Below are 27,451 nucleotides of genomic sequence, written 5' to 3' on the forward strand. Positions count from 1 at the left end.
TCGTTGATCAGGCAGATCATAAACCTGTTCTGGGGAAAGAAGCTCTTCCAAACCGCTTGCTTTTTGGAAGCAGAGGAATCAAAAACAGAGGGAACACAACTTGCCTTAATGACCAGATAAGGTAGAGACTGGTGACACTGAACGTAATGCGCCACGCTCTGCAGGAAAAAGAAATCTCAACTCAGTGGTAATACCAGCCCTAGGCCCCCAGCACTCAGCCACTGCCCTAGGCAGGATGCACCTTTAAGAAACTCAGCACTGTTTATTAGGGGTCGGACCTCCCACTTTTATTTTCATTTTTACCTGCTTGGCCCCTGCTTTCTTGAGAACTGGACCCATCTGTGTGGCTGTATAGATTATCCATCCCACCATCCTTAACATATTTCCAGAGGTCTCTAATGAAGATCCTCAGCCCAGAACATTAAAAACTGTTATGTCTTTTACCCTGGCTGATTCTCTTCCATTCTTCTTTCCTTAAGAAATTAGGAACACAAAAGACAAGCAGAAAGGAGAAAACAGCGTAATTTGAGAAGCTGACCCCAAAGTAAATTCTGTATTCTCGTGTTATTCCTCCATGGGGTTGTGCTTCCTTCTAGCAACTTCTTCAAAGGAGCAGTTTATTCTGCGGTTCACCGGTAAGTCTCCTTTGAACGCCCTAGAAAGGTTTTTCCATTAGCGACTCTATCCAGCTGGCCCCGTTTATTAGCTTAGTGGTGGCGATGACATATTCTGTACCTCCATCTTCCAGCTGGGAAAGAAATCGCAGGGCAGCAATTTCAGCAAAGGTTACACCCCCGAGGAAAAATATCAGAGTGACTCGGTTTTCTCCCGGTTGACCTAAAATATAAACGTTGCAGAGTGAAGAATTATTATTGACACTTCTCTCCCCACCTCTTAAAAAAATTACACCATTCCTAAGGAAAAACAGTCATATATGTCTGGGTACAGACAATTCATTTGAAGCTCAGGACCATGATTTTGATCTCAATGTGTTTTCTAACTTCTGAGCTCCTCAGTTCAGAGGTTGAAAGCGGCTTCTCCCGAGGGAGTAATGGGTTCTAGTGCTTACAATATAATCCACAGCTAACAAAAGAGGTACGTATATCGGACTCTGACTCCCAAGTACTTTACGAATGTATTTTGCAAAGCAACCGCATAATCCGTGAAAAGCACACTAACACCGCATAATCGCCTGCGCGTACGGGCCGTGGACTTACGTTTCTTTTGCAGCCCTGTGGGCAACGGCTGCCGCTCCTCAAAGTGGGGCCCTGGGAGGATACGCAGAACTTCCTCGATGCTCCGCCAGCCGGGCCGGGAAAGCAGCTGGGCCAGGCGCACACTGAGAGGGGCATAACCACTGTACACATACGATATGTCCGTGGGGTTCTGTTCAATAATGAAAGGAAAAAAGGCCTGTAGAGAGGGCGAGAGGGAGACGTGTAGCCTCCTAACCGTGGCTTGGGGGGTAACCCCAAATTATTTGATCTGGCTTTGAAGGCAGAAACACAATCTCCCGAAACAGCCTGCTCCAATACTGAAATATCCTGCTGTAGTAATACCAAAACATCCTGTTCCAATCCAGCCCTGCTGGGGGGCTCTGTTCTTAGCAGCCAAAGGTTCACTTTCGACTCAAATCTTCAACAGCCACTCAAAGCATCTATAGGTACTGAAGGTGAAAAAATTGTTACTTGGTTTGGCAAGAAACTTCTTGGACGGTAGAGTGGAACTCCCTAGCCGAGAACATAACCCCTGAACACGCCAACTCCACTTTCAGGCACTTAATCCCACAGAGGAGCTTGTACTCTAGAGGATGAAAGACCGAAGCACAAAGATATTAACTGCAACACTGTGCGAACTAGCAAAGGACTGCAAATGACCTGAATTTCTATCAGTAGAACTCTGATACATCATAAAATAAGATGTATCTGAAAAACCACTAGGGAGCCATTAATTTAAAGAATTATTTTATTTTATTCTTGGCCTTGGCGCTCAGCCTGAGGGATCTTAGTTCCCCGACCAGGGATCGAACCCAGGCCCCCTGCAGTGGAAGCTAGGAGTCCCAACCACTGGACTGCCAGGGAAGTCCCTATGTAGCAATTAAAAAGAACTTAAAAGAATCAGGAGATCACAGGAGGCTCTTCAAGGTACAGTGTTAAGTGGTGGGTGGGGTGGGGAAAGAGGTCAGTGCCGTGAAGAGCTGAACCGATCTATGACTTACGTTGTACAACACAGGAATTAAGATTATCTATATTCCCACTGGACAAAAACAGACCAATTTTGCTACTGAGGCAGGAGACTGTTAGTTAGCTTTTGCGGCAAGATGCAGCCTAATGAAGTCCCTTATGAAAAACCAAAAGAGAAAATAAGAAAAATGAAACTTAGAAAGATTGGAGGAAACAATAAGTACAAAGCAAGGCGCACCCCACTTTGGAGACCAGTGGTATAGAATATGCACCATTTATGTAAAAATGTTTGCCTGTACGTAGAATCTTTCTGGAAGGATAGATTACAAGCTGGTTACAGTGCTCGCCTCTGAGGGGAAACTGAGGTTGGATGTGGGAGGAGCCTTGCTTCTCACCGTCTGCTTTCCCTGTACGGATCTTTGCCTGATCCTCCCGCATTTCTCCCTGGTGCTCTGTGCCCCGCTGGCGGCCCCGTGGGCTCTACACCAGCTGGAAACCGGAGAGAGGATGGCAGCGTGAGTTGTTGCCCTGACTTCCCCTCTGTGGCGCTGCCAGAGGTTGGCTGTGTCCCTCGGCTCGTCAGAGGGCCTGGCCACACAGCTCTTCTCTCCCGGTTCTGCAACAGCTCCCCTCCCCTGCCCTCAGGCCTCGGCTGGGGAGGGTCCCCCGGTGCATTGCCTCTCCCCAGTCCACCCCATCTTTATGGAACTCCTTCAAACTACCCAGTGCAAGAGCACCCTCTGCTTCCTGCTGGGATCCACACGAATGCATGACTTTCTCCAAACCATTAGAGAAGTGTCTTTAGAAAGCAGGGTGGGTGCGGAGATCACGTAGCGTATGTTGCTGCAATAAATAACCCGTCGGCTGGGAACTCAGATGAGTTGAAGAGCGGGAGCGTCTCACCTGCTCGTTTGCATCATCCATCCAGAGGCGCAACGTTTTCCGGATGGTTGGGTAAGTGTTTCTGCCCCCCGTCTGTGGTTTCAGCAGGCCAGCCTTCTCTAGGTTGTGTAAGGTCAATATGTGCTCGTAGCCGTAGGTCTGCAAGAGAAGTCGAATCAGGAAAACGGTTTCTGCAGCGTTCAAACAAGAGCACTTCCACGTACACATGGCCAGTAGGCCCATGAAAAGCCGCTCGGCGTCACTAAGTATTAGAGAAATGCAAGTCAAAACCACAACGAGGTACCACCTCACACCGGTCAGAATGGCCGTCATTAAAAAGTCTACAAATAACGAACGCTGGAGAGGGTGTGGAGGAAAGGGAACCCTCCTACACGGTTGGTGGGAATGTAAGCTGGTGCAGCCACTGTGGAAATCTGTGTGGCGGTTCCTCAGAAAACCAGAGTCGCCATATGATCCAACAATTCCACTTCTGGGCATATAACCCGACAAGACTATAATTCAAAAAATACATGCACCCCTATGTTCAGAGCAGCACTATTTACAATAGCTAAAACATGGAAAAAACCTAAATGTCCATCGACAGATGGATGGATAAAGATGTGCTACATATATACGATGGAATATTACTCAGCCATAAAAAAGAATGAAATAATGCCATTTGCAGCAACATGGATACAACTAGAGATTATCATACTAAGTGAAGTAAGTCAGAAAGAGAAAGACAAATACCGTGTGATATCACATACATGTGGAATCTAAAATATGGCACAGATGAACCCATCTACAAAACAGAAACAGAGTCATAGACACAGAGAACAGACTTGTGGTTGCCAAGGGGAAGGGGGGTGAGGAGGGAAGGACTGGGAGTTTGGGGTCAGCAGATGTAAACTATTCTATATAGGATGGATAAACAACAAGGTCCTACTGTAGAGCACAGGGAACTATATTCAGTATCCTGTGATAAACCATAATGGAAAAGAATATGAAAAAAAAGAATGTCTCTATGTGTATAACTGAGTCACTCTGCTGTACAGCAGAGATTGGCTTGACATTGTAAATCAACTCTACTTCAATTAAAAAAAAAAAAAGCACTTGCAACAAATCCACTGGTCTGTACTCTGGGGCATGTTACTGAAGTCCAGGCAATGACCATCCCTGGGCACAGGTGCAGGGCAGGGATGAAGCCTGCCCTAAAACCGCTTGCCATTACAGCGAATCCAGCTCGCTGGATCACTCAAAGAATGACGTCAATTTTTTACTTTAAAGTCAGAATTTATGGACCCAACTTAAGTGAGCATCAAATAAATTACAGTAAATTTTAGTGTGGGATATAATTAGCTATTAAAAAAAGAAAGAGGCAGATGTAGACATCCTGATAAGAAAGGCCTTCTGGATTTATTCTTAAGGACAAAAAAAATATAAGAAGACTATTACGTATAGAAGGATTTTACTTTTGTTAAAAAAGATATAGTAAGTAATAATAATAGCTAACACTTATCTAATACTTTCCGTGGGGGAGGGGCACTGGTGTGTTCTGAGTGCTTTACATACGTTAACTCAGTCATTCTTATTATAACCCCACGAGGTGGCCACTGTTATCTCCATTTTCTAGAGAAGTTTAAATAACTTGCCCAAGGTCCCACAGCCAATGAGTAACAGACGGGCACGGGGAGCCAGCTGGTCTCGTCCCGGGGTCTGTGTCTGTAAACATTCTTTGTACATAGGTGCAGAGACAGGAATCTGGAAGCACACAAACCAAACTGCTGACACTGGTCCCTTCCAGGCAGGGAAATGGGGGAGGCGGAGGCGGGGGAGGGTCATGGTTTGCGCACCATGTACTTCTTCTTTGTTTGGACGTTATATGATGAGAACGCACGTGTAATTTTTTTAAAAGGCAAAAAACAAACAAACAACCCCCCCCCCACCAAAAACCCAACCTGAATGAGTGTTGAGTTTTAAAACTAACATACTTAACTGTGACTAGTAATAGCAAATAAATAGTGCCTGAGGCATTTTTAAACAGAAGGGAGAATTTTAAAAACAATGGTGGGCTTTTCCTTATTATAAAGTAACAGGCTTGATTTAAGTAAGTTGGCTAAAGAATCATCATCGGAAATGTGCAAAAAGTTCTCCTCCTCCATCGAAGAGTTGGGTTAACAGCAAGAGCACTAGACCCTGGCTGTCTGGGTTTTAGCCCCGGCTCTGCCACATACTAGCTGGTGACCTTGGGCAAGTTACAGCACTACTCTGTGCCTTCATTTCCTCATCCATAAAATGGGGATGGTAAGAGCATACAACTCAGCGCTGCTGTAAGGCTGAAACAAATGAATACACATAAAGCTCTGCCAGTTGAGCCTGGCACATAGTACAAGCTCACTAAACATTAGCTATTGTTATTATGATGCAAACACAGTAAACAATGAATACCAAGGACAATCCCTCCATGTATTAAAAAATTTAAAAGATAGTGGAAACACTATACCAAAATAGCAGCTTTGGGAAGTATTTTTTTTTTAAAAAGATGTTTTCTCCCCTGGCACATTAGTAATTTAAAACTATACTGACCTGCAGGATTTCTCTTTTGTAATAATCCAAAACTTTTTGTTTGAGTCCACTATTGCACACGGATTGGAGGCAGACTAGTCTCAACACCTTGACCAGCGGGTGTTTTTGGGCAACACAATCCTCAATGTAACTGTTGACCTGGAAACAAAATATACACCGGTACCGGCATCTGGTCTGGGGACCTAAAGGACTTGATATTTACTATTAGTTTTCAAAGTCAAATATTGCGTGGTCATATATATGGAATCTGAAAAAAAAAAAATGTCATGAAGAGATTAGTGGTAGGATGGGAATAAAACACAGACCTACTAGAGCATGGACTTGAGGATATGGGGAGGGGGAAGGGTAAGCTGTGATGAAGTGAGAGAGTGGCATGGACATATACACACGACCAAATGTAAGATAGCTAGCTAGTGGGAAGCTGCCGCATAGCACAGGGAGATCACCTCTGTGCTTTGTGACCACCTAGAGGGGTGGGATAGGGAGGGTGGGAGGGAGGGTGACGCAAGAGGGAAGAGTTATGGGAACATATGTATATGTGTAACTGATTCACTTTGTTGTAAAGGAGAAACTAACACACCACTGTAAAACAGTTATACTCAAATAAAGATGTTAAAAAAAAATATTGTGTGGTGACCTGGATGTGAAGAGAATTTGAAAAGGAATAGATACCATAATCTATTCCTATACATATGTGTGTATATGTATGTATATGTGCATCTGCATCACTTTGCTGTGCACCTGAAGCAAACACAACATTGTTAATCAACTCTACTCCAATATAAAATAAAAAATGAAAAAAAAAAAAGGAGACGAGTGGGAGAACGGTTCATTCTTTGCTTCACTTTCCCTAAGCCCCCTCCAAAGTGGCTCCTCTGGCCCATGCTGCACGCACCCCCGTCACCGTGCAGACACACCAGCGCTGGGGAGCCCAGAGCAGTGAGGGCGCACGCAGGCAATCCAGCGGCCTGTCCGGACTCACCTGTCTCCATGGACAGCCTCGGGAGAGGCTGCTGCATGTCCCGGGTGTGTGACCATAACAGCAGCAATTTATCAGCATGAAGTAACAGGAGTCTTTTCAGAAGATGGGAATTTTCATAAATCGAATCGTTTTAAATTTAGTAATAGAAGTGAATATTTAAGGGAAATTATATGATCAATTCTCTCAGAAAGCAAATCTATTCATTTATCTATTATAGTCCTAAGGGTCTTTGATTTTAGGGGCTGGGTCTCACCTCTCTGTGCATCGTAGGAAGTACCTTGCATAGGATAATGTTAAATATTTGATACTTGATAAAATCTCTATTTTCACATTTTGCATTTGCTCTTCAAAATATGTAGACAAGGCATGGGAATCAAAGCAATTGCTTTTCTAGCTATAATCTTTTTTTTTTTTTTTTGGCAGTACGCGGGCCTCTCACTGCTGTGGCCTCTCCGGTTGCAAAGCACAGGTTCCGGACGCGCAGGCTCAGCGGCCATGGCTCACAGGCCCAGCCGCTCCGCGGCATGTGGGATCCTCCCGGACCGGGGCACAAACCCGTGTCCCCTGAATCGGCAGGCAGACTCTCAACCACTGCGCCACCAGGGAAGCCTGTATAATCTTATGTTTGATAAGGTATCAATTATTTGTTAGAACAGTTTTATTGTACACATACCTTATCAGTGTCTATTCCAGACATAAACTCCTGCTCCACTGTTAATTTATCAAAGAAGTCTTCAGAAGCTAAAATGGAATTAGCAAATTTGTAACTAAGAAATTAATGTTAACCCTTTTATACACAGAGCATGATTAAGAAACAAGACACGCAAAAAGAAAGCAAGCAAAAAGTTCCAATCGTCACCTGAAAAGAATCTTCTAAGAAACATGGAAACCTCTACAAGCGTGAGCTCCTAAATTACATCTAGAAACAGTCGACCTCTGTACCCCTTTGCTATCCTTAGGACTCTAATAAGAACTCAAGAATTTTTTCTCAGTATCAATGAAAGCTAATTTTGAAAGAGCATTTTACTTGCATCATCAGATCCAACCCAGTTTCACTTGATTTCCACTTCTATTAATATGAAAACAATGGATTGATTTTCCAACACGTTTACGTAAGATTCAAAGTATACTTTATAAAACAGGGCATTGAACAATCCCCAACTCAGCTTTTGCAGCCTGTGTTTTAATGAATAAACGCACATCTTCCAAGCCCTTTCAAAATACTTAACATATCCTCTCTACCAATTCTGCAGAGAGTCTTCAAGAGAAAAACAAGAACTAAAACAGAAACATGATGCTGCTCTAATTAAGTAATCCTTAACAACAGGAAAAAAACCAGACCGAGAAAATTAACTGCCTCATGTTACGGGAAGAATTTTTTTCTCTTTTCGACATTCCGAATATTTTATATGATTACGTGATTTTAAGAATGAAAAAAACTGAGTTAACCACAAAGGGAACATTTTTGACTATAAACATTCGAATCCTTAACGCTGAGAATAACATAGGGTGTTCAGGCTGAGCTGACCTCCCCCAGGGGGCGCTGTGGGGCCGGAGATGACGGTGTCAGTCGGGGGCGTGCAAGTCAGCCCCGGGCGAGCACGGTCACGCCCAAGGATACTCACTAGTTACATCTTTGATTAGCTCTGCAATCGAGGTGTGGTTTGCGAGGGAGCCCCTTGCTGCCTGCATGTGGGGCAGCTGCGAAACGAACTGCTTGATCTCCCCAACGGTCTTGGCGTTGTGCCTCTCCTGAAACGCGGGAAACAGCAGCACCGTTGAGCGGGGAAAATATTTTAAGTGCTCTGTTCTTTGTATTGCTTAGAGGACATTTAATGTATACTAATGCGGAAGAACAGAATACAAATAAATCAGGCCAAACCCACCTCCAACATGACCCAGAAAAACAGAAAAGATAGGCTCGCTGTTCCCGTTCACTACATTAGTACTTTTTTTTTTTGCGGTATGCGGGCCTCTCACTGTTGTGGCCTCTCCCGCTGCGGAGCACAGGCTCCGGACGCGCAGGCGCAGCGGCCATGGCTCATGGGCCCAGCCGTTCCGCGGCACGTGGGATCCTCCCGGACCGGGGCACGAACCCGTGTCCCCCCTGCATCGGCAGGCAGACTCTCAACCACTGCGCCACCAGGGAAGCCCTGCATTAGTACTTTTTAAGGGAGTAAATGCCTAATGTTTTTTTCTTTCCAGGCATCAGATCATATTGTGATTAGTATTTGTGGGGGACAGTACTGGGTTGTCCACAAACATTTCTGAGTAAAAAACTAAAACAAAGACATGTTAAGAGGGGAACATAAACGGCAAAACATTTCCTCCGTAATAGAAAAAAAAAAAATCCATTCTTACTGCTGAACCTCAATCTTGAATACTGTCCATGAATAAAGAGAACCTTACTGGGTGATGAGAAAATTTTTTTTTTGCAAAATTTAGTAATTTAAGCCAAAAGTAACTTCAGAAATTTGAAGAAAATCAATTAGCAAACACAATTCCTAAGAAAGATGAAACCTGGAATACACACTCAGTAAAAAAATCAGCCTTCAAAAATTCTCCCAATTTATGTTTCCAAAGATTAAATATGCAGAGTTCAGCATCTTACTGAATTCGCATGTTTCAAAAATGAGCTTAACCAAGAATAAATCAGTGGTGGGACAAAAGGGGGCAGGAAGGTAATAAGGAAGCCGCCAATTTAAAAGCTCTGGGCTGCTGGGATTTCACTCTTATTATCACCTACCGCATCTGCAGGGTTCCCCTGCATGTTGGCTAAACTGGGAGCTTTTGGCCCAAATCGCAAGTTCTATTACAGAGGATATTTTGAGTACAGCTGGCTTCCTTTTTTTTTTTTTTTTTTTTTTTTTAACAGCTGCCTTCCTGTTAAGTGAGATAGGAAATAATTAAAAGGAAGGTAAAACAAATATTTATGGTGAAAGCTTGTAAACTGCAAACACTACCCCTTTCTCCCCCAAGAGGAGAAAAACTTAACACCTTTTCTCATGGGTCTGGGAAGAAGTTTAAAAAGAAAAATCTTGGGTCCTCCAATGGCTGAGTCCGCAGTTTCTTAGGATGAGACCTGCAGCTCTGCTTAGTGGCTGCGCTTCTGGCAGCTCTTCCTTCCTTTGTGGGGTGGGCAGTCCAGCCAGAATCAGGATGACAACCAAAGCGTCTCACCTCGAACGCTGCAGAGATCACCTTTGCTTTCTTGCTAAGCACGGAGCCCACTGCATTGAAGTTTTTATCTCGGATCTCAGCATACAGCTCCTCTGCAGAATTCAGCTGAAGCTTCTTTGCTTCTGTGGGAAGGTCCTTACCACCATCGCCCTGTTTCTTAGGTGCAAATTTCTCCGGAGGTAATTTCACGTAACCTGAACAACAGTGGAAGGGAACAAGGCTCTCTGCACATTGAATGGAAGAACCAGTCAAGTGCTCAGGCACAAAACAGAATCTTCCAACTTAGGAGAGGACGGAAGTGGCTTTAGAAAAAACTGGAGGCTAGCACTGAGGTTTTGATTTTTCCACGATCAAAGTACAGAATGTAGTGACTCTTCAGTATTAATACCATGGTTCCCCTTCTCTTCGGGGGCACCTATCTGAATCACTGCAGCAATGACCAGTTCCTGAACTTATTCAGGGATCAGGTTACTTTTTCACCTAAAAAAAATTACAAGGCTCTTCCCCATTATCTTCTGGAATTCTTCAAACTGTGAGTCATGTCCTATTAGTAGATCATGAAATCAAGTTGGTGGGTTGCAATTAGCATTATAAACAAACAAAACATTAAATACCACAGTACATCACATGAAGTAGGGTTTTTTTTTTTTTTTAATAAAATGTTGCTTCAGTTTCACACACACATATGTGTGCATGTACTAGGTCATGATATAAAACATATTTCTTACTATAGGTTGTCGTTGAAAATAGTTTGAAAGCCCACTTCCTGTTTTTATAAATAAAGTTTTATTGGCACAAAGCCATGCCTTTTCATTATGTCTCATCTGGGGCTGCTTTCACATTATGAAGAAGTGAGATTCCACAGAGGCACTGCATGACCTAAAATATTTGCTATCTGGCTCTTTACAGAAGTTGTCCACGCGGCTCTAGAACAAGCTCCCAAATTCCTCAGCATAGCATCCAGTCCCTCCACTAAGTAGCCTTAACCCTCTTCTCCCGCCTCTGTTCCTGCCAAACCAACTTAGTCACCATTTCCGGGAACACCCCACACGCCCTCACGAGTTGCCTATAAACTGGTTTAACTCTAAGAAGCTCGGCAATATGAATCAAGGGCCTTGTAACATTAACACCTTTGACCCCAAAATTCCGCATCAGAGAATGTAGCGAAAGAAAGTAATATGCTATATGAAAAAAAAATTTTTGTATACAGATGCTTTTATAACCATAAAAAAACCCCAAATAAGCTAAAATGCCCAACATTAGGGGAAGGATTATGCAAACCATGGTATAATATATATTATGGATTTTAATTAAGCTGTTAAAATTATGCATATGCTGAGAAAATGCTCATATTACACCAAATCAATAAAGAGGTTCAGGGAATTTCCTGGCGGTCCAGTGGTTAGGACTCTGCGCTTTCACTGCCAAGGGCCAGGGTTCAATCCCTGGTTGGGGAATCCCGCAAGCCGCGCGGTTAAAAAAAAAAGACAAAAAAAGAGGTTCAGAATAATTTGGACAAGCTGACGCTATTTATTTTTTGTTAACTAAAATAAACTCTGCATAGAAAAAGACTATAAGGAAATACACCAAACTATTAACACTGGCTGTTCCAAGGTTTGGGGGGTAGGGCTTCAGGGATAATGGGAGATCTATGTTTTCCTTCTTTATTTTTCCAATTTTCCCTTAATTGATATTTGACTCATATTATGGAAAAACCTTGTTGCAGAGAAACTGTGAATTTATACATATTCCTTCTCTTCTTGGAGAATCCCCTCCTACCTCTCACCTGTCTTAGACAGAGCCCTCTGAGGCTGCCTCACAGGTCATCTCCCTGCTCTAAACTCTAGCTCCCTTTAATGGTCTCCTGGGTGTTTCACTCTCTGGGACCATGAGAGGAGAGGCACCCTCGTTTCCTTCTGGCTTTTTTTTTTTTTTTTTTCCAACAGCCCTGCTACCTTGTTTCTTTGACTCCCACCCACTATCCAGCACAGAACTCCTCTGTCAATGAAATGGAGTTTTAGAAAGTATTTAAGATGTCATCTGTTGGAAGAAATAATTTAAAAATAAGACTTTTTACAACTTTATCATTAAAGACTCTGTGTTGTCGAAACCCCTCTTCATGGCTGCGTCTTCACCTATTCCCTTGGCCACCCATCCATCCTTATGGTAAAATATGCATAACATAAAATTTGCCATTTTAACCATCTTACAGTGAACACTGCAGGAGCACTTAGTACATACACAACTTTGTACAACCACAGCTAGTGCCTAGTTCCAGAACCTTTTTATCCCAAAAGGAAACCCCATACCCAATAAGCAGTCACCCCCCGTCCTCTATGAGTCCTGGCCACCACTACTCTGTTTTCTGTCTCTGTGTTTTCTCCTTCTAGGCCGTTCCTTGGCTCCCTGTGATGTGATTCAGGATGGCAACAGAGGCCAGGGGCTGATGGAAACCAGAGAAGGGGGCCTGGATGGGACAGAGGGAGTGGTGGGACCTGTCGTAAACTGGAGACAGGGGCCTGTCTAAAGCAGGGTCTCCACTGGGCACCAGCTGCAATGTGCGGATGTGACCTCGGGGTCGCCGGAGCTTCAGATGTTTTTAAAGACATGGCACACGTGGGAATGCCCTGGCGGTCCAGCGGGTAGGGCTCCGTGCTTTCATTTCTGAGGGCCTGGGTTTGACCCCTGGAGCTAAGATCCCGCAAGCCGCGTGGCATGGCCAGGAAAATAAAAATAAATTTAAAAAGAGACATGGCATCCATCAGGATGATTATTAAAAATTCTCTCCAATTTGACATGCTGACAGAAACAGACAGACAGACCAACATCATGAGGACCAAAACCAAATAAAACATTTGTGACCTCTGACCCCAACAGTCTGTCAGGTCTAAACTCTAGCGGGCCTTCAAATCTTCCGGCGAGTGTCCCCAACCTCCCGTATCAGCCGTTGCCCCAGAACATCCCAGCTCTGCTCTCTGCCTCAGCAAGCCGGTCGTCCCATGGTCCCCTGCAGGTATTATGCCACCTGCCCCTCGCCAGCACTCCCCCCAAACTCTACCCCTCTTCCCAAACCCAGTACCAAGGCCACCTCTTGCAGAAGCTTTCCTGAACAATGGCCTGCCACGGCATCTATGTTCTCCAACTGCAGAGCCATCTGTTTATTTAGCCCTTGGCCTCTGCTCACAGGGGGCAGGCACAGTCCTGTGCAGTAAACATCTGCCAGCCCTTGTGTGACGGACAATGGTAGTTGGCTCAGATGTCGTTTAATTTTTTTTTTTTTTTTAGCCACACGTGCAGCATGCAGGATCTTAGTGTCCTGACCGGGGATTGAACCCATGCCGCCTGCATTGGAAGAATGAAGTCTTAACCACTGGACCGCCGGGGAAGTCCCTCAGATGTCGTTTAATCCTAGCGTCTGCAGGTCTAAAGTCAGCGTTTTTATTTTTTTCAAATATTCTCTGATTTATTTGAAAAGGAAGCACCTTCTAAAAAAAATGGCCTTTTGGATATTTTTATCAGATTACCTATTAGTAAAAGTAGGTGTTACTTTACTCACTGTTCTGAATGCCGTAAATTTCATCAATGAGTCCTTCGTACGTAAGCTGCGTGGCAAGAGGCGTTAACAAATCCACATTCCGATCGAGCAACAAGAGATTATCAAAAACAGGGAATATTGAATTCTGGCTCCCTGTAAACTCTCTCTTCATCCTGATCATCATATTGGCCACTTGCTGGAAACAAAACATGGGATCAGGTGGGACCCTCCTGGGAATAAGCAGATTAAAAAATTCGGCTAAAAACGGAAAGAATCAAAAAAGTGAAAAAAGGAGAACAACTGTGGAAGGGTGAGATGGATAAGAAATAAGCAGCCACAGAAAAGCATTCGCTGCTGGCTGCCTGTCCCAACACTTACGCTTTAGCCAGTGGCAGCAGCTATTTCTCAACGGGGCATAATTCAGAGTCTATTTCTGTTTTTCACAGTAGTTCTGTTCTATAGAGGTGCCGTGAATACTGAATCCGCAAATGCCGCACCACTGCCCCGAGGGTCAATCAGGGTTAGGGTGCCGCGAACCTCTGGTTATAACGTTTTTGTCATCTGATCAATATATAACCTTGTCTTACGGGTGTTTCTGTTTAAAGACACATTAAACGTATGCCGTTGATTCTCTAACACCATCACTCGCGCCTGAACGAAGTTCATCTAACCCGAGATTTCTCCCTAAGGCCCATCACAGCCTTTGGGCGTTCTGAGCACTAGACAGTGCTTCTGTACCGCCCTTGGGGGCCATTTTAAACAGCAAAATCACCATCAAAAAGAGCACCAAAAAAAAAAAAAATCGGCCCTGAGCAGCACATGGCATTATATAGCGGCAAAAAGGACACCAGTTTGTGGTATGAGCTGAAGGCAGAGGGTTGCTCTGTGTCACCTCAGCTGGGAACATGCACGCTGGACAACTCCAATTACTGCCACTCTGAGCAGGTCCACAAAACACTGTGAACACTGATTTGGGGGCTACAAATACATTTCGGCAAATAGGTGAATTCCCACGTAAAAAGGATTGACTGTATTTGTAAACAGATGCCCACTCCTTCCCTCCCTGGGGACCAGGGGACCCTTCCTCCCCCACCGGAAGCACCTGCCGTTTCTCACCCGGGCGCACTCTCCTTTCCCAAAGATCTGGGGGACCGTCCCGTACAGAGCTTGCAGGGTCACCAGCCCCTTGGCTGCGTGGTACAGGCTGGTCTGGTCGCTCTCCAGGTAGCACTCCTGCGGGGAGGAAGGGCCGGTCACGGTCACGGTCATCTGCGTGCGTGAGGCACCCACCTCTGTCTGGCGCCGGGGCTACGCAGCCACCGGGTAAGACCATTTCTACTCATTCCCACTTTGCCAGGAAGCTGCAGACTCGGGTCCAGCCCACGCCAGGAGGCCAAAAGCTCCGTCGTCGGGGGGCAGCTATGGCAGCAATTCTCCCGTGGCAGAGTCTTCAGGAAGGCACTCCTCTTAGTTTATCAGCTCTTGACTAAGCTACTGACTAAGAAAGACTGACACGGGGCCTGGGCTCTCTCACTCACCGTTGTTAGTGTAAAGGCCAGGAGGACACCGTGGGGGGGGGGGGGGCCACATAGCGCACATAACCCCCCGAAGTCCCAGATGACCTCACAACAGAATACCTGGCACTTTTTACAAACATGACGCCAATTTCATATGTACTGACAGCAAATGAAGGCCATAACATCTTGAGAAATGAGAAAGGGGTAGCTGAAGAATCTTTACAGAGTGATCTCATTTTGAGAAAATATATTTTACCTTATAAAATATACAGGTATATTTTGTAAAGTAGACAAAATTATACTTTTCTGCATAGAAAAAGGGACCAAAAAATATACACAAAATCAGCTAGGAAGTGAGAGGAGAGACTCTAGCAGTTCTGATATGGGTAAGAGCACAGGTTCTCGACTCTGGTTGTCTTGATCTGAACCTCGGCTGTGTCACTTCCCAACTGGTGCCCTCGGCCACTTAGGTAACCTCTCTGTGCCTTATTTATTGCCTGCAGAAGGGAGTATATCATACAGATTATATATACGTATATTATATATACGGATTAAATGAGGTAACTGCATGTAAAACATTTCATCCCAGTACCTGAAACATAAAGTCCTTAACAAATGTTAGCTTTTATTATTAGAAATTGTTTGGATTATTATTATTTTTTTGTACAATCATCATCCACTCATAAGTCAAAATGGAACACTGTACCAGACATCCCTCACCGACCCTCCCAACGTGCTTCCAGCCTCCAAAGCCGGGAGGGAGGGGACACAGGAGGCATTAAGGATGAGGGTGGGACTCACGTGCTCCACCCAGGGAGGAAGGAGGGCTGTGCCTGGAAACAGCCTAGGGAGAGTGCTTGGGGGCTCTTCCAAGTCTGATGATTTTAACATTTCACTGCATACGACATGTCCAACTCAAGAATGTCCGAAGACATACTTTCTTGAAAAATTACTTAAAACTCCTATCAGAGCAGAGCTAAGCTAAAAATTCAAGAAGAAAAAATATTAGGGAATATCCCTCAAAATCGTATTCATTTTTTTAAACTTAAAAAGTTGTATTACTATAGACATTCTTTTGTAATTCTTTTTAAAAAAAATTTAAAAGTTGATGACATATTGATCTTGAATTTTTTGCTCTATTATAATTGGTGGTGGGAAGATTATTTGTACTAATATCCCTGTATTCTGTGCTTGTGGAATCACCTGGTACTTCAAGCCATGAGGACATTTTTGGAGGGACAAATGCTAATACCCATGAACATTTAAATACACATATTTTTTGACCCCAAAGTCCCACATGCCTACACAATAGAATACCTGGCAGTTTTTTGGTTTGTTTTGTTTTGTTTTCCTATGTTTATCAAACTAATGAAAATGAATTTTAAACAGGTGTACTTGTAACTACTTGGAATGTGTTTGTTTTCTTGACCTAATTGTAGGCAATTCTTACTTCAGGTTGGGGGAAAAAAGGGTAGGCGGTTTTGATTTTAACTAAAATTATAGTGCTTCACTCACATAACACCAGCCAGTCTAGCACACCATATAAGAAGTAAGACCTTTTAAGGAAAACTTTACATTCTAAAATTATTAAAAGGACAACATAAACTCATTCAATCATGCAGTTCCTTTAAACTTTGCTTTGAAAGTCTTAAGGAGAAAAAAATATGGTACTGTGACTAGGGCATAGGCTGGAGACAACTTGATCTTTCCTCCCTTACCTTACTACTTGAGAGAAGTCAATACAATTTTCCATTTGTATAAATGAAAGGCCACAGTTTTAAACTCTTTTACCATAATATTCCTTGCGCCAGAAGAAGATATACATATTTTCCACATTTTAGTTACATTTCAACAATTATGTATTATTTGCTCATAGGGATCATGTTCAATGGCAAAGTGGGGTGGACCGACGGTCTCAGATGTTTCCGTGTAAGACAGCGTGTCAGGAACTGGCTTATGTATTATCCGTCCTCCAGACTGACGTCACACTTCGTAATAGCTTGGTGTGACGACTGCTGTCAAAATCGCCTGCATGGAAACATCCGTGCCACTGGGCCTGGCCCGCCTTCGCCGGGAAGGATGCGCGGGCCCGTGAGCCCCAGCGGGTAGCACCCACACCGCCGCCTCGGGAGGGAGGCCTCTACCGTCTGCTCCCTTGCAGTTTTTACAAAGGAGGTAGGTAGATTTTACGTATACTGATTTCTATATATACATACGAAGGCCACAATAGTTGAAGCCCTGTGACTGAGCATTAGAGTTCAATGAGCTGAACTCTACTTCCCGCGTTTTGTACAGTGCAAAGTTCAAGACGATCATAATCATAGCCCAGAAGCACAGAGAGATCTACATGTGCCTCCTGATGCCATGAAAAGCTAAATTATGCTCACTGCTTAAAATCACATAAATAAGTAAAATTACCTCAACTCTATCAGAAATCAGGCTTGAATTTAACATTAGGTAGAACTCTCAGCTTTTTTATCCAGGAGAAATCTTTGACTTCTAAAATAGAATCTTAAGTGAACATATATAAGCCAAGGGCTTGAAATTCTCAGCAGAAAAGAATTCTGTTCTTTTTTGCAAACCAGCGGTTAAATAAACAGGAAATCTCTCCTCTGGACAGTTTTTGTCAGGCCAGGACAAGTTTTCCTCAGCTGCTACCAATTCACATTAATTACACGGATGTGAATTAATTACATGAGGGTATACCATTATAGCTATGTGACAAAGCGAATATAGCAAAATGTTCATTCCAGAACCTAGGTGATGAGTATACGGGTGTTCACTGTACCATTCTTTCAACTTTTCTGTATATTTGAAATTTTTCATATAAAATGTTGGGGGGCGGGAAATCTGTACCGTCACTGGAAGAGATTTACTGTAAGCAAATCAGTGGGGAACATGGCTGAAAAGAAGAGCCAAGAAACTCTCCTGGTTATAAAATTCATCAGTGGTGCCACTGAGTTCTTCCTCAGGTTAACTCTTTGAAAGCGGTGGTCACTGTAACAACATACTAGGGAAGAAAGAGTGTGAAATAATTTTGTGCACAACACCAGTGGTTCTCAAAAGTTCTAGTCTCCAGACCAGCAGCACCAACGTCACATAACGCATAACTCAAAGAAGGAAATACAGATACATATGATTACACTAAGAAAGTACGCATAGCAAAACGACCATAAGCTAAGTCAAAAGACAGATGTCAAAGGCAGGTAAAGAGCCTACAGACACAGGGCCCACGTATACAGTGAGCTACGCATGAGGTAATTCACTGTAGCACTGCCTCTAAAAGCATAAGATGAGAAACAACAAAATGTCCTCCAAAAGGGGACTGACTTAATAAATCATGGTACATCCAACAATGGAACAGTATGCAGCTTCAGCTAAGAATGAAAAAGTATTTTCATAGATGGTAGAAAATGACTCCAAGATATATTATTAAGAGAATAAAGCAAGTTACCAAAGTTATATAGGATATGCTACCATTTGAATAAAAGCTCATATATACTATGAGCTGTAGCTGCCAAAAGCACTTCCAAAAGCAAATAAAAAAGAACGAGTAACAGTGATTGCTTCTGGGAGGTACGGCATTTTGAGAATTGGGTGGAGAGTGGCTTACTTTTCATTCTGTACCCTTTCTTACGCAAAGAAAATTTTCATGTACACAGATTATGTTTACAAAAGATTTTCAAATTACTTTTTTAAACATAAAGTAATATTCTTATGCGAGAAAGCATTCTTTGAAATAAAGTTGTAAACCAAACCAATACATAAAATCACATTTGGAAAAAGCATCCAGAACTGGGGAACAAAGATATGCATGTTCGCTAACAAACACACGCCGAAAATAATCAGTGGGGAAAAACTGCGCGGGAACAACTGGCACTGTATGGAAAAAATCAATAAGCCCCGTATGGAAAAATACAGATGAAAATAAATTAGCCCCTACTTCACATCACACACTCCAAACACATGGTTCAAGCTGAATTAAAGACCTGAATATGAAAAGCAAAACTTCAAAACTTTTAAAGGAAAATAAAGATTTTCTATGTCTTCAGGTAGAGAAGGATTTATTAAGACTCAAAAAATACAGACTGAGACTTGCCGGGTGGTCCAGTGGTTAAGAAAACGCGATTCCACTGCAGGGGGCGAGGGTTCGATCCCTGTTTGGGGAACTAAGATCCCACACACTCAGTGCGGCCAATAAAAATAAAAATTTAAGCTTCCCTGGTGGTGCAGTGGTTGAGAGCCCACCTGCCGATGCAGGGGACGCGGCTTCGTGCCCCGGTCCGGGAAGATCCCACGTGCCGCGGAGCGGCTGGGCCCGTGAGCCATGGCCGCTGGGCCTGCTCGTCCGCGTCCGGAGCCTGTGCTCCGCAACGGGAGAGGCCACAACAGTGAGAGAGAAAAAAAATACAGACTGAAAGAAAAAAAGTGATATACTACTTTGAAGGGCTCATACCTCCAAATTTCAAAGCTTACTACAAAGTTATATTTATCAAGACAGTGTGTTGCTGGCATTAAGGACAGACATATTGATCAATGCGGTGGAACTGAGACACCAGAAATAAACACATTTAGGGACAACTGATTTGCGACAAGGGTACCAAGACAATTAACTGAGGAAAATATACTCTTTCAGCAAATGGTGCTGGAACACATGGATATCCACATGCATACCTGCACATACAGAAGGAAGTTGGACCCCGACCTCCCATCAGATAAAAATAAACTCAAAACGCATCAAAGACCTAGATGTAGGACCAAAATCATAAAATTCTTTGAAGAAAACATAGGAGTAAATTCATGACCTTAGATCACATACGACACCGAAAGCATAAGCAACAAGAGACTGAAATAGATAAATCGAACTTCATCAAAGTTAAAATCTTTGGCGCACTGAGATATCCCTTTCACCAAAAAGTGAAAAGAACCCACAGAATGGGAGAAAATATTTGCAAATCAAATATCTGGTAAGAGACTTGCATCCAGAATATATTAAGAATTCTTAAAACTCTTATAACGAAAAGATAAATGCCCAATTCTAAAAATGTGCCATGCTTAAAGACTTAAATATAAGATATGACACCATAAAACTCCCAGAAGAGAACATAGGCAAAAGATTCTCAGACATAAAATGTAGCAATGTTTCTTAGGTCAATCTCCCAAGGCAACAGAAATAAAAGCAAAAATAAACAAATGGGACCTAATCAAACTTATAAGCTTTTGCGCAACAAAGGAAACCGTAAACAAAATGAAAAGACAACCTATGGACTGGGAGAAAATATTTGCAAATGATGCAACCGACATGGGCTTAATTCCCCAAATATACAGACAGCTCCTTCAACTCCATAACAAAAAACCGAACAACTCAATCAAAAGATAGGCAGAAGAAATAGACATTTCTCCAAAGAAGACACACAGATGGCCAAGAGGCACGGGGAAAGCTGCTCAAGATCGTTAATTATTAGAGAAATGCAAATCAAAACCACAATGAGGTATCACCTCACACTGGTCAGAATGGCCATCAGTTATTTGCAAAGCAGAAACAGAGACACAGATGTAGAGAACAAACGTATGGATACCAAGGCGGGGGGAGGGAGGGAGGGATGACCTGGGAGATTGGGACTGACATATATACACCACTGTGTATAAAATAGATAGCTAATGAGAACCTGCAGTACAGCACAGGAAACTCTACTCAGTGCCCTGTGGTGACCTAAATGGGAAGGAAATCCAAAAAAGAGGGGCTATAGGTATACGTATAGCTGATTCACCTTGCTACACAGCAGACACTAACACAACATTGTAAAGCAACTCTACTCCAATAAAAATTAATTTTAAAAAATCGTCTACAAATAACAAATGCTGGAGAGGGTGTGGAGAAAAGGGAACCCTCCTGCACTGTTGGTGGGAATGTAAATTGGTGCAGCCACTGGAAAACAGTCTGGAGGTTCCTTAAAAAACTAAAAAGAATGAAATGTTGCCATTTGCAGCAACATGGATGGACCTAGAGAATATTATGCTTAATGAAATAAGACAAAGACAAATACTACATGACATCACTCATATGTGGAATCTAAAAAAAATTAATACAAATGAATGTATACACAAAACAGAAACAGACTCACAGACACATAGAAAACAAACTAGTGGCTACCGGTGGGGAGTGGAGGGGGAAGGGACAAATTAGGGGTATGGGATCAACAGATACAAACTATAACATGACCGTCATGCTCACAAATTTGGCAAAGATTAAAGTCTGACGTTAAAAAAGAAAACGCCAAACTTACTTTGAATGCACCCTCTGACTCCATGGATAAGAGATCCCCATCAAATGGAATGAGATCTAGGCTGTACTCCTCCCTATGAATAAAGGATCCCAAAACACCTAGATCCTTCAACCGCTGTTCGCACAATAAGCTACGTCGTGGCACAAACAAAATGTGGAAATCTCTGGCTGGGCCACGTCTGTCTTCACTGCAAAAGAAGGAACATCTGTTAGCTTACAAGCTCTTTCGAATCACAGACTCTTTCACTTAACTTTATTCAAACTGCCGGGCACACAGGAGGCACTAAATAAATGCTGGCTAGAGAAACATATGAACATTGACTTTCAGACCCAAACTGTTAACAGTCGCTTTCTCGCTCTCTCTCTTTTTTTTTTCCCCTGACAGGAAAGCGTTGATTCATAGCCAGTATTTGCATTTTCTAGCTTTCTCTTAAACTATTTATGGGGGCATTAAAGCTCTCAGGTTTACTGAAACAGGATATCTGTGTCTTGTTGAAAACAAATTGTTCTTTAACCAAGCCAATGCAGCCACAGCATCTCATATTAAAACGAAACATCGCTCTTGACTCCTATCTCTCCTCGACACTGGACTTCTCAAAATAGCCCATAAGCTTTTAAGATTTTAGGGGCCACATCAATCGATTATACCACAGAGTACAGACTGGGCTGAGAGAACTTCCTCTCTCTAGACTGGATGCTAAATTAAATTTTAATCAGCTCTTACTTTGCTTATGAAATTCAAGCACCTTATATTCAGTATAACCATTAGAGGTGTTTTGTTTTTTGTTTTTAAAATCAGTGTCCTTTCTACTGATAAACGTCCAAACTTTTAGCTGTCCTGAAAGAATGGGTTTTATGATAACCGAGCTCTCAAACTCTTTGCACAATGTCACAAGTTTCGCACTTTCCTTTGCTGTATCCTTCTGTGCTTGTCCCAGTTTTTCCAAAAGACCACTTTCCAAGATACTGGCAAGAGAACGGGTTCACAATGAAAAGCTCAGGACATTAAAACCATGAGAAAGATTAACTTCTTTTGGCCCAAACTTAAGCTCTGAGAGATACCTGAGCACATTTTCAGCGATTATATCCATCAATTCTAGCCTGGGTCTGACAACAAAAATAATATTCTTGACATCAGCTGCTGGCAAACGACTTCTTTTAAGCGTGAACATTTTCTCCACTTCATGTTCCTAGGAAAACAAACACACACAAAAACGTTAACAAAACCCCTGAAATTTACATATAGTATCCAGACTCAGACATCATAAACACTCCCAGTCAAATGTACATCAATACTTTGTTATCAAAATTTAGATTTCCCAAAGCCAGCTGTATAAAGGACAAAGTTTCAGGATGAAGTCACTCCTACTGTATCTGAATTTAAATGACTCTCATGTGATGAACTATCAAAGACACCGGGTAACAGTCACATAATACAATGCTAGTAGTTAGGATCAGTATAGAATCATCAGCCAAAGGACTGCGGTACACAAAATGTTAGCCAGGCACTGGCATTGGTGTTTATAAAAGCCAAACAGCCTTGCAAGCCAACTACTCAGGAGGAAATGTAAACTTATTATTATTGCTAAAGTACAGAATTTTTTTTTTTTTTTTTTTTTTTTTTTTGCGGTACGCGGGCCTCTCACTGTTGTGGCCTCTCCCGTTGCGGAACACAGGCTCCGGACGCGCAGGCTCAGTGGCCATGGCTCACGGGCCCAGCCGCTCCGCGGCACGTGGGATCCTCCCGGACCGGGGCACGAACCCGCGCCTCCTGCATCGGCAGGCGGACTCTCAACCACTGCGCCACCAGGGAAGCCCTATTTTTAATTTAATTTAATTTTTAAATTTATGGCCGCAACTCGCGGCATTCGGGATCTTAGTTCCCGGATCAGGGATCGAAACTGCGCCCCCTGAAGTGGAAGCACAGAGTCTTAACAGCTGGACTGCCAGGGAAGTCCCTAAAGTACAGAATTATCAATCCCTGAACAAAACCCAAACAGCTCATTTACCTTCAGTAGTGAATACTGTGCAACCAGGCCGAATGGTCCTGTGAGGTTCTCATCCCAAACTATTGCCTGTAAGAGGGGAGAAACATTCTCTTACTACAGTTAGTATCAGCAATTTCAACAATATCAACAGAAAACAGCAGTCATACGTAGTAAAACTATTGGCCTCAAAGTTTGAATTAACAAAGATTGTAACTGGCTCTGGTCACATTCATATCCTACAGGTCTTAAAAAAATAGCATCAGGGCAAGTGATGTTACTGGTGGTAATGGAAAAGTTAAGACCTAATCTCTGTCCTCAAAGGAAAGAAGGAACTGTACTTTGTTGTGTATCTGTGTCATGGTATTATTATTAGACTGAACCATATGGAAACTGCCAATTGCAACAACTCAACTTGTGTTTTATTATTTACTTATGTATGTATGTATGTATGTATGTATGGCTGCACTGGGTCTCTCTTGCTGCACGCAGACTTTTTCTCCCGAGCAGGGGCTACGGCTTCTCATCGCGGTGGCTTCTCTTGTTGCGGAGCACAGGCTCTAGGTGCGCGGGCTTCAGGAGTTGTGGCACTCGGGCTCAGGAGTTGTGGCACTCGGGCTCAGGAGTTGTGGCTCATGGGCTCTAGAGCGCAGGCTCAGCAGTTGTGGCACAAGGGCTTAGTTGCTCCGTGGCATGAACCAGGGCTTGAACCCGTGTCCCCTGCATTGGCAGGTGGAGTCTTAACCACGGCACCACCAGGGAAGTCCTCAACTTGTATTTTATATATAAGTATCATATAATCGAATTATAAAAAATAAAATCTCTGATATAGGTATTACAAATCTTATTTTGACAGAAGAGGAAAATTTTTTTAATTGAATTGTATATTTTTTAAACTAATTAATTAATTTTAATTTTTGGCTGTTTTGGGTCTTGTTGCGTGCGGGCTTTCTCCAGTTGCGGCAAGCAGGGGCTACTCCTCATTGCGGTGCGGGAGCTTCTCATTGTCGTTGCTTCTCTTGTTGCAGAGCACGGGCTCTAGGCGCACGAGCTTCAGTAGATATGGCACGTGGGCTCAGTAGTTGTGGCGCAAGGGCTTAGTTGCTCCACAGCACGTGGGATCTTCCTGGACCAGGGCTCAAACCCGTGTCCCCTACATTGGCTGGCAGATTCTTAACCACTGTGCCACCAGGGAAGTCCCAGAAGAGGAAATTTTTAAAGGCTCAGAAAGTTTAAGTAACGTCCAAGGCCATATAGGGACCTTGGACGTACACAGTATAAAGGAGTCAGGACTCCAACCTAGGACTTAATAATCCCAAAGGGTAGTGCTCTGGGGCCCTACTACTGCTAAACTCCAGTGTAATTTCTTTTTATTTCATTTTTAATTGAAATTTTTATTGAGATAACTGTACATTAATATTCAGTTGTAAGAAATAATACAGAGACCCCCTAGTACACTTTGCCCAGTTTCCCCCAATGGAAACATTTTGCAAAACTATAGTACAATAGGTATTACAACCAGGATATTGACATTGATACAATCCATGATCCCATTCAGATTTCAGATTTATTTCCTGAGCTTGAACTGGGCACATAGGACTTAGCCTGCTTCTGTTTTCTCTCAATTGCTTCTAGCATCCACTCTACCTCTTGAGGTCCTATTCTTTCTAATACTGATTCCCGAGTTTCCCCAATTTTCCTTTTCTCTTCAGAGTTGTACTGCCAGTTACTTAGAGGGACTGATAAATCCTAGGGGGAGAGAGGAGAGGTAATACCACTTAAAAGAAATCCTATGAAGTCTCTAATCTACGGTTTCTGATTCCATTGTGAGCTGGGTGCTAATAAACGTCTAACAGGAGGAACAATACTATTTAAGGAAGCCGACGTTAAAACCTCAAATAGCTACAACTTCTCATAATCCGAGGGAGCAGCAGGTTGTAAGGGGCTGGTGCTTCATACTTTTGAGGGTATGTTTTTTTTTTTGTGTGTGTGTGTGTGTGTGTGTGTGTGTGGTACGCGGGCCTCTCACTGTTGCGGCCTCTCCCGTTGCGGAGCACAGGCTCCGGACGCGCAGGCTCAGTGGCCACGGGTCACAGGCCCAGGGGCTCCGCGGCATGTGGGATCTTCCCGGACCGGGGCACGAACCCGTGTCCCCTGCATCGGCAGGCGGATTCTCAACCACTGCGCCACCAGGGAAGCCCGAGGGTATGATTTTTAACGAAACGTATGATCATTGTAATGAATGGATACCGGACCAGCTACGTCCCTGGACCGGGCCCGCCTCACCAGTTCCAGTGTCTGGGATGGGAGCTGGGGAGCACCAGACCCGCCCCTCGACCTGACCACAAGCTGGTTCACTAGGGGCTGAGACAGCACGGTGGCTTATTCTGCTGCCGTGAAACAATCACGATGCCACGCGGACTGCGGGCTGCACGCCCCAGGCCCCACCAGCGGACCCCTCTCCCCGACTTATCATTCCCGCCAGCTCTCCTGGAAGCCCTAGGAAACCTCGTACACCTGAAGCCCAGGCGGTCAGAGACCTGATCAGGCCAGGCCGGACGGCGCCGGAGGGAGATGTCGCCGCGCACTGTCCCTCACCTTGCTTCCCGCGCACTTGTCCAGGAACTCGCGCAGCTCGCGACGCACCGCCTCGCGCAGCACGTTCAGGTTCACTCGCCCGTAGGACAGGTGCGTCGCCATCTTGCCCTACCGCTCTCTTTTCCCAGCGATCCAACCGGATCTGCTTTACCTACGCGAGGCCCACAGACGCTGTCACGTGACGGCATGTTCACGTGACGAGGGGCTCTGACAGCAAGCCAAACCCGGAAACCGGAATCGACGGGTGCCTGCTGCTCTCTCCCCAGGCCCTAGCGCCCGCCTCTTTCTTCCACTGCGTGGGTTACGAGGCTCCCCACGACCGACAGACCCGTCCAGACCCCGCCTCAGTCCAAGGCACCTCAGTTGGGCGCTGAGAATTGGGTTTAAGGGCAGAGACCGGATCCTACTCGTCCCGTTTAAAAATCGAGACTTTCATCTTATCAGCAAGCATACTCGCTGTAAAATGGTAACGAAGCTAAACTTGAATGTAAATCTTTTAAATTATAGCAATCAAAAAGGGCCTGCGCTTTGCCCTTTTGGTTTGTCGGCTAAAATCTACAAAAATGGCTAAGGGCTGAGGGAACCTTTAGTGATTTGTCTGTTCAGCGCTTCCTAGTAGACATTCACGCGACATGGTATTTCACACAAATACTATCCGATGTGGAATCTAGGTAAAATTCGCATGTTACCTCGTGAGTTGCGAGGGTGAAACAGGATGTAATTTACATCGTGTGAGCAGGGTGCCTGTAATTTAATAATTGCTAAATAAATAACTTATTAGGAAGATACATCCATTTCAGCACTTTGAGGTGTAAAATTGGCTATTTGGGATCTGGTGAAAGGGGCTTGAAAATGTCTGGTCTTGCCTGGCTCCCTTCAACCCTTTACACACTGTTACTAAGAAAGGACTCGCTAAGCAATTACCATGGAGTATGAATAAGCGAAGGGTGGAATTTGGAGATGATACAGTAATCACCTATACATATTTACATACTTCCACTCTCAACTTCTTGACTCTTATCAAAGACACTTAATTTTAAAATAACATGTTTCCACACGTGCAGCCTGTTCCATGCCCTAGTTCTCACCCGATTTTCACAGGGATTCTTCTCAACCCGTATCACAAACTCTTCTCGCGTGCGCAGGTTTTTTGCTCAACTGAGAACATGTATTATTTTAGCACCATCTGTGAGAATAAATGTTGTGCTCAGCAGGCCATGTCCTGAACTGGTAAATGAGGGCACACCCACGTAAGAGGTAAAAATGCCCACGGTTAGCGAACTCTCAGGCATGCGTGGGTGCAAATAAGCAAGACTAGGATGATAAACGATCCTGTGCAAACAGGAGCAGGATTCTAAATGATCAACAGAGGTGTTTTATTTGTGTAAAGAGCCAACTGGAGATACTGCAATACTACCGCAGTTGCCCTATATCACAGACTTGTTTAGTGTTGTTTGTTTAATGTTTTAATTGATATAATAGATATTTAATATTTTAGGTGTACAACATGATTTGTTATATGTATATGTTGTGAAATGGTCACCACAACAAATGTAGTTCATAGCTGTTGAGTCTTTTCATCAATTCGGTCAATGCTTTAGTCAAGGACCACTGTCAGGGTAATTTTTAGATCAAAATAATATTCAGCTGGTAACTCTGCTTTCGAAATATCTACCTGTGTGTGGGGGGGGTCAGAGCTCATAACTGCTTGGTTCAG

General features: G+C 43.7%; 1 protein-coding gene across 1 annotated transcript; it reads right to left on the reverse strand.

Annotated features, from left to right (window-relative positions):
- Positions 1-242: 242 nt before the first annotated feature.
- VPS33A (VPS33A core subunit of CORVET and HOPS complexes) lies at positions 243-25,945 on the reverse strand. Its single transcript, XM_059040679.2, has 13 exons — positions 25,735-25,945; positions 23,161-23,226; positions 22,214-22,341; positions 21,153-21,339; positions 14,465-14,581; positions 13,370-13,544; positions 9,814-10,007; positions 8,259-8,385; positions 7,307-7,374; positions 5,652-5,789; positions 3,087-3,224; positions 1,218-1,386; positions 243-837 (listed from the first exon to the last, which is right to left on the reverse strand). Exons 1-13 carry the CDS (start codon positions 25,834-25,836, stop codon positions 656-658), a joined length of 1,791 nt encoding a protein of 596 aa, XP_058896662.1. The 5' UTR covers positions 25,837-25,945; the 3' UTR covers positions 243-655.
- Positions 25,946-27,451: the final 1,506 nt, after the last annotated feature.

The sequence above is a fragment of the Kogia breviceps genome, chromosome 15 (assembly GCF_026419965.1).
Source record: "Kogia breviceps isolate mKogBre1 chromosome 15, mKogBre1 haplotype 1, whole genome shotgun sequence".
Classification (NCBI taxonomy): Eukaryota; Metazoa; Chordata; class Mammalia; order Artiodactyla; family Physeteridae; genus Kogia; species Kogia breviceps.

Bases quoted from the DNA above. Each gene is read 5' to 3' on its own strand.
- VPS33A (XM_059040679.2), bottom strand. From the start codon at position 25,836: ATGGCGACGCACCTGTCCTACGGGCGAGTGAACCTGAACGTGCTGCGC. The intron at 5,790-7,306 runs GTATGTGTACAA...TTTTGTTTCCAG, and splicing joins CTGGAATAGACACTGATAAG to GTCAACAGTTACATTGAGGA. The intron at 838-1,217 runs GTAAGTCCACGG...TTTATATTTTAG, and splicing joins CACAGGGCTGCAAAAGAAAC to GTCAACCGGGAGAAAACCGA.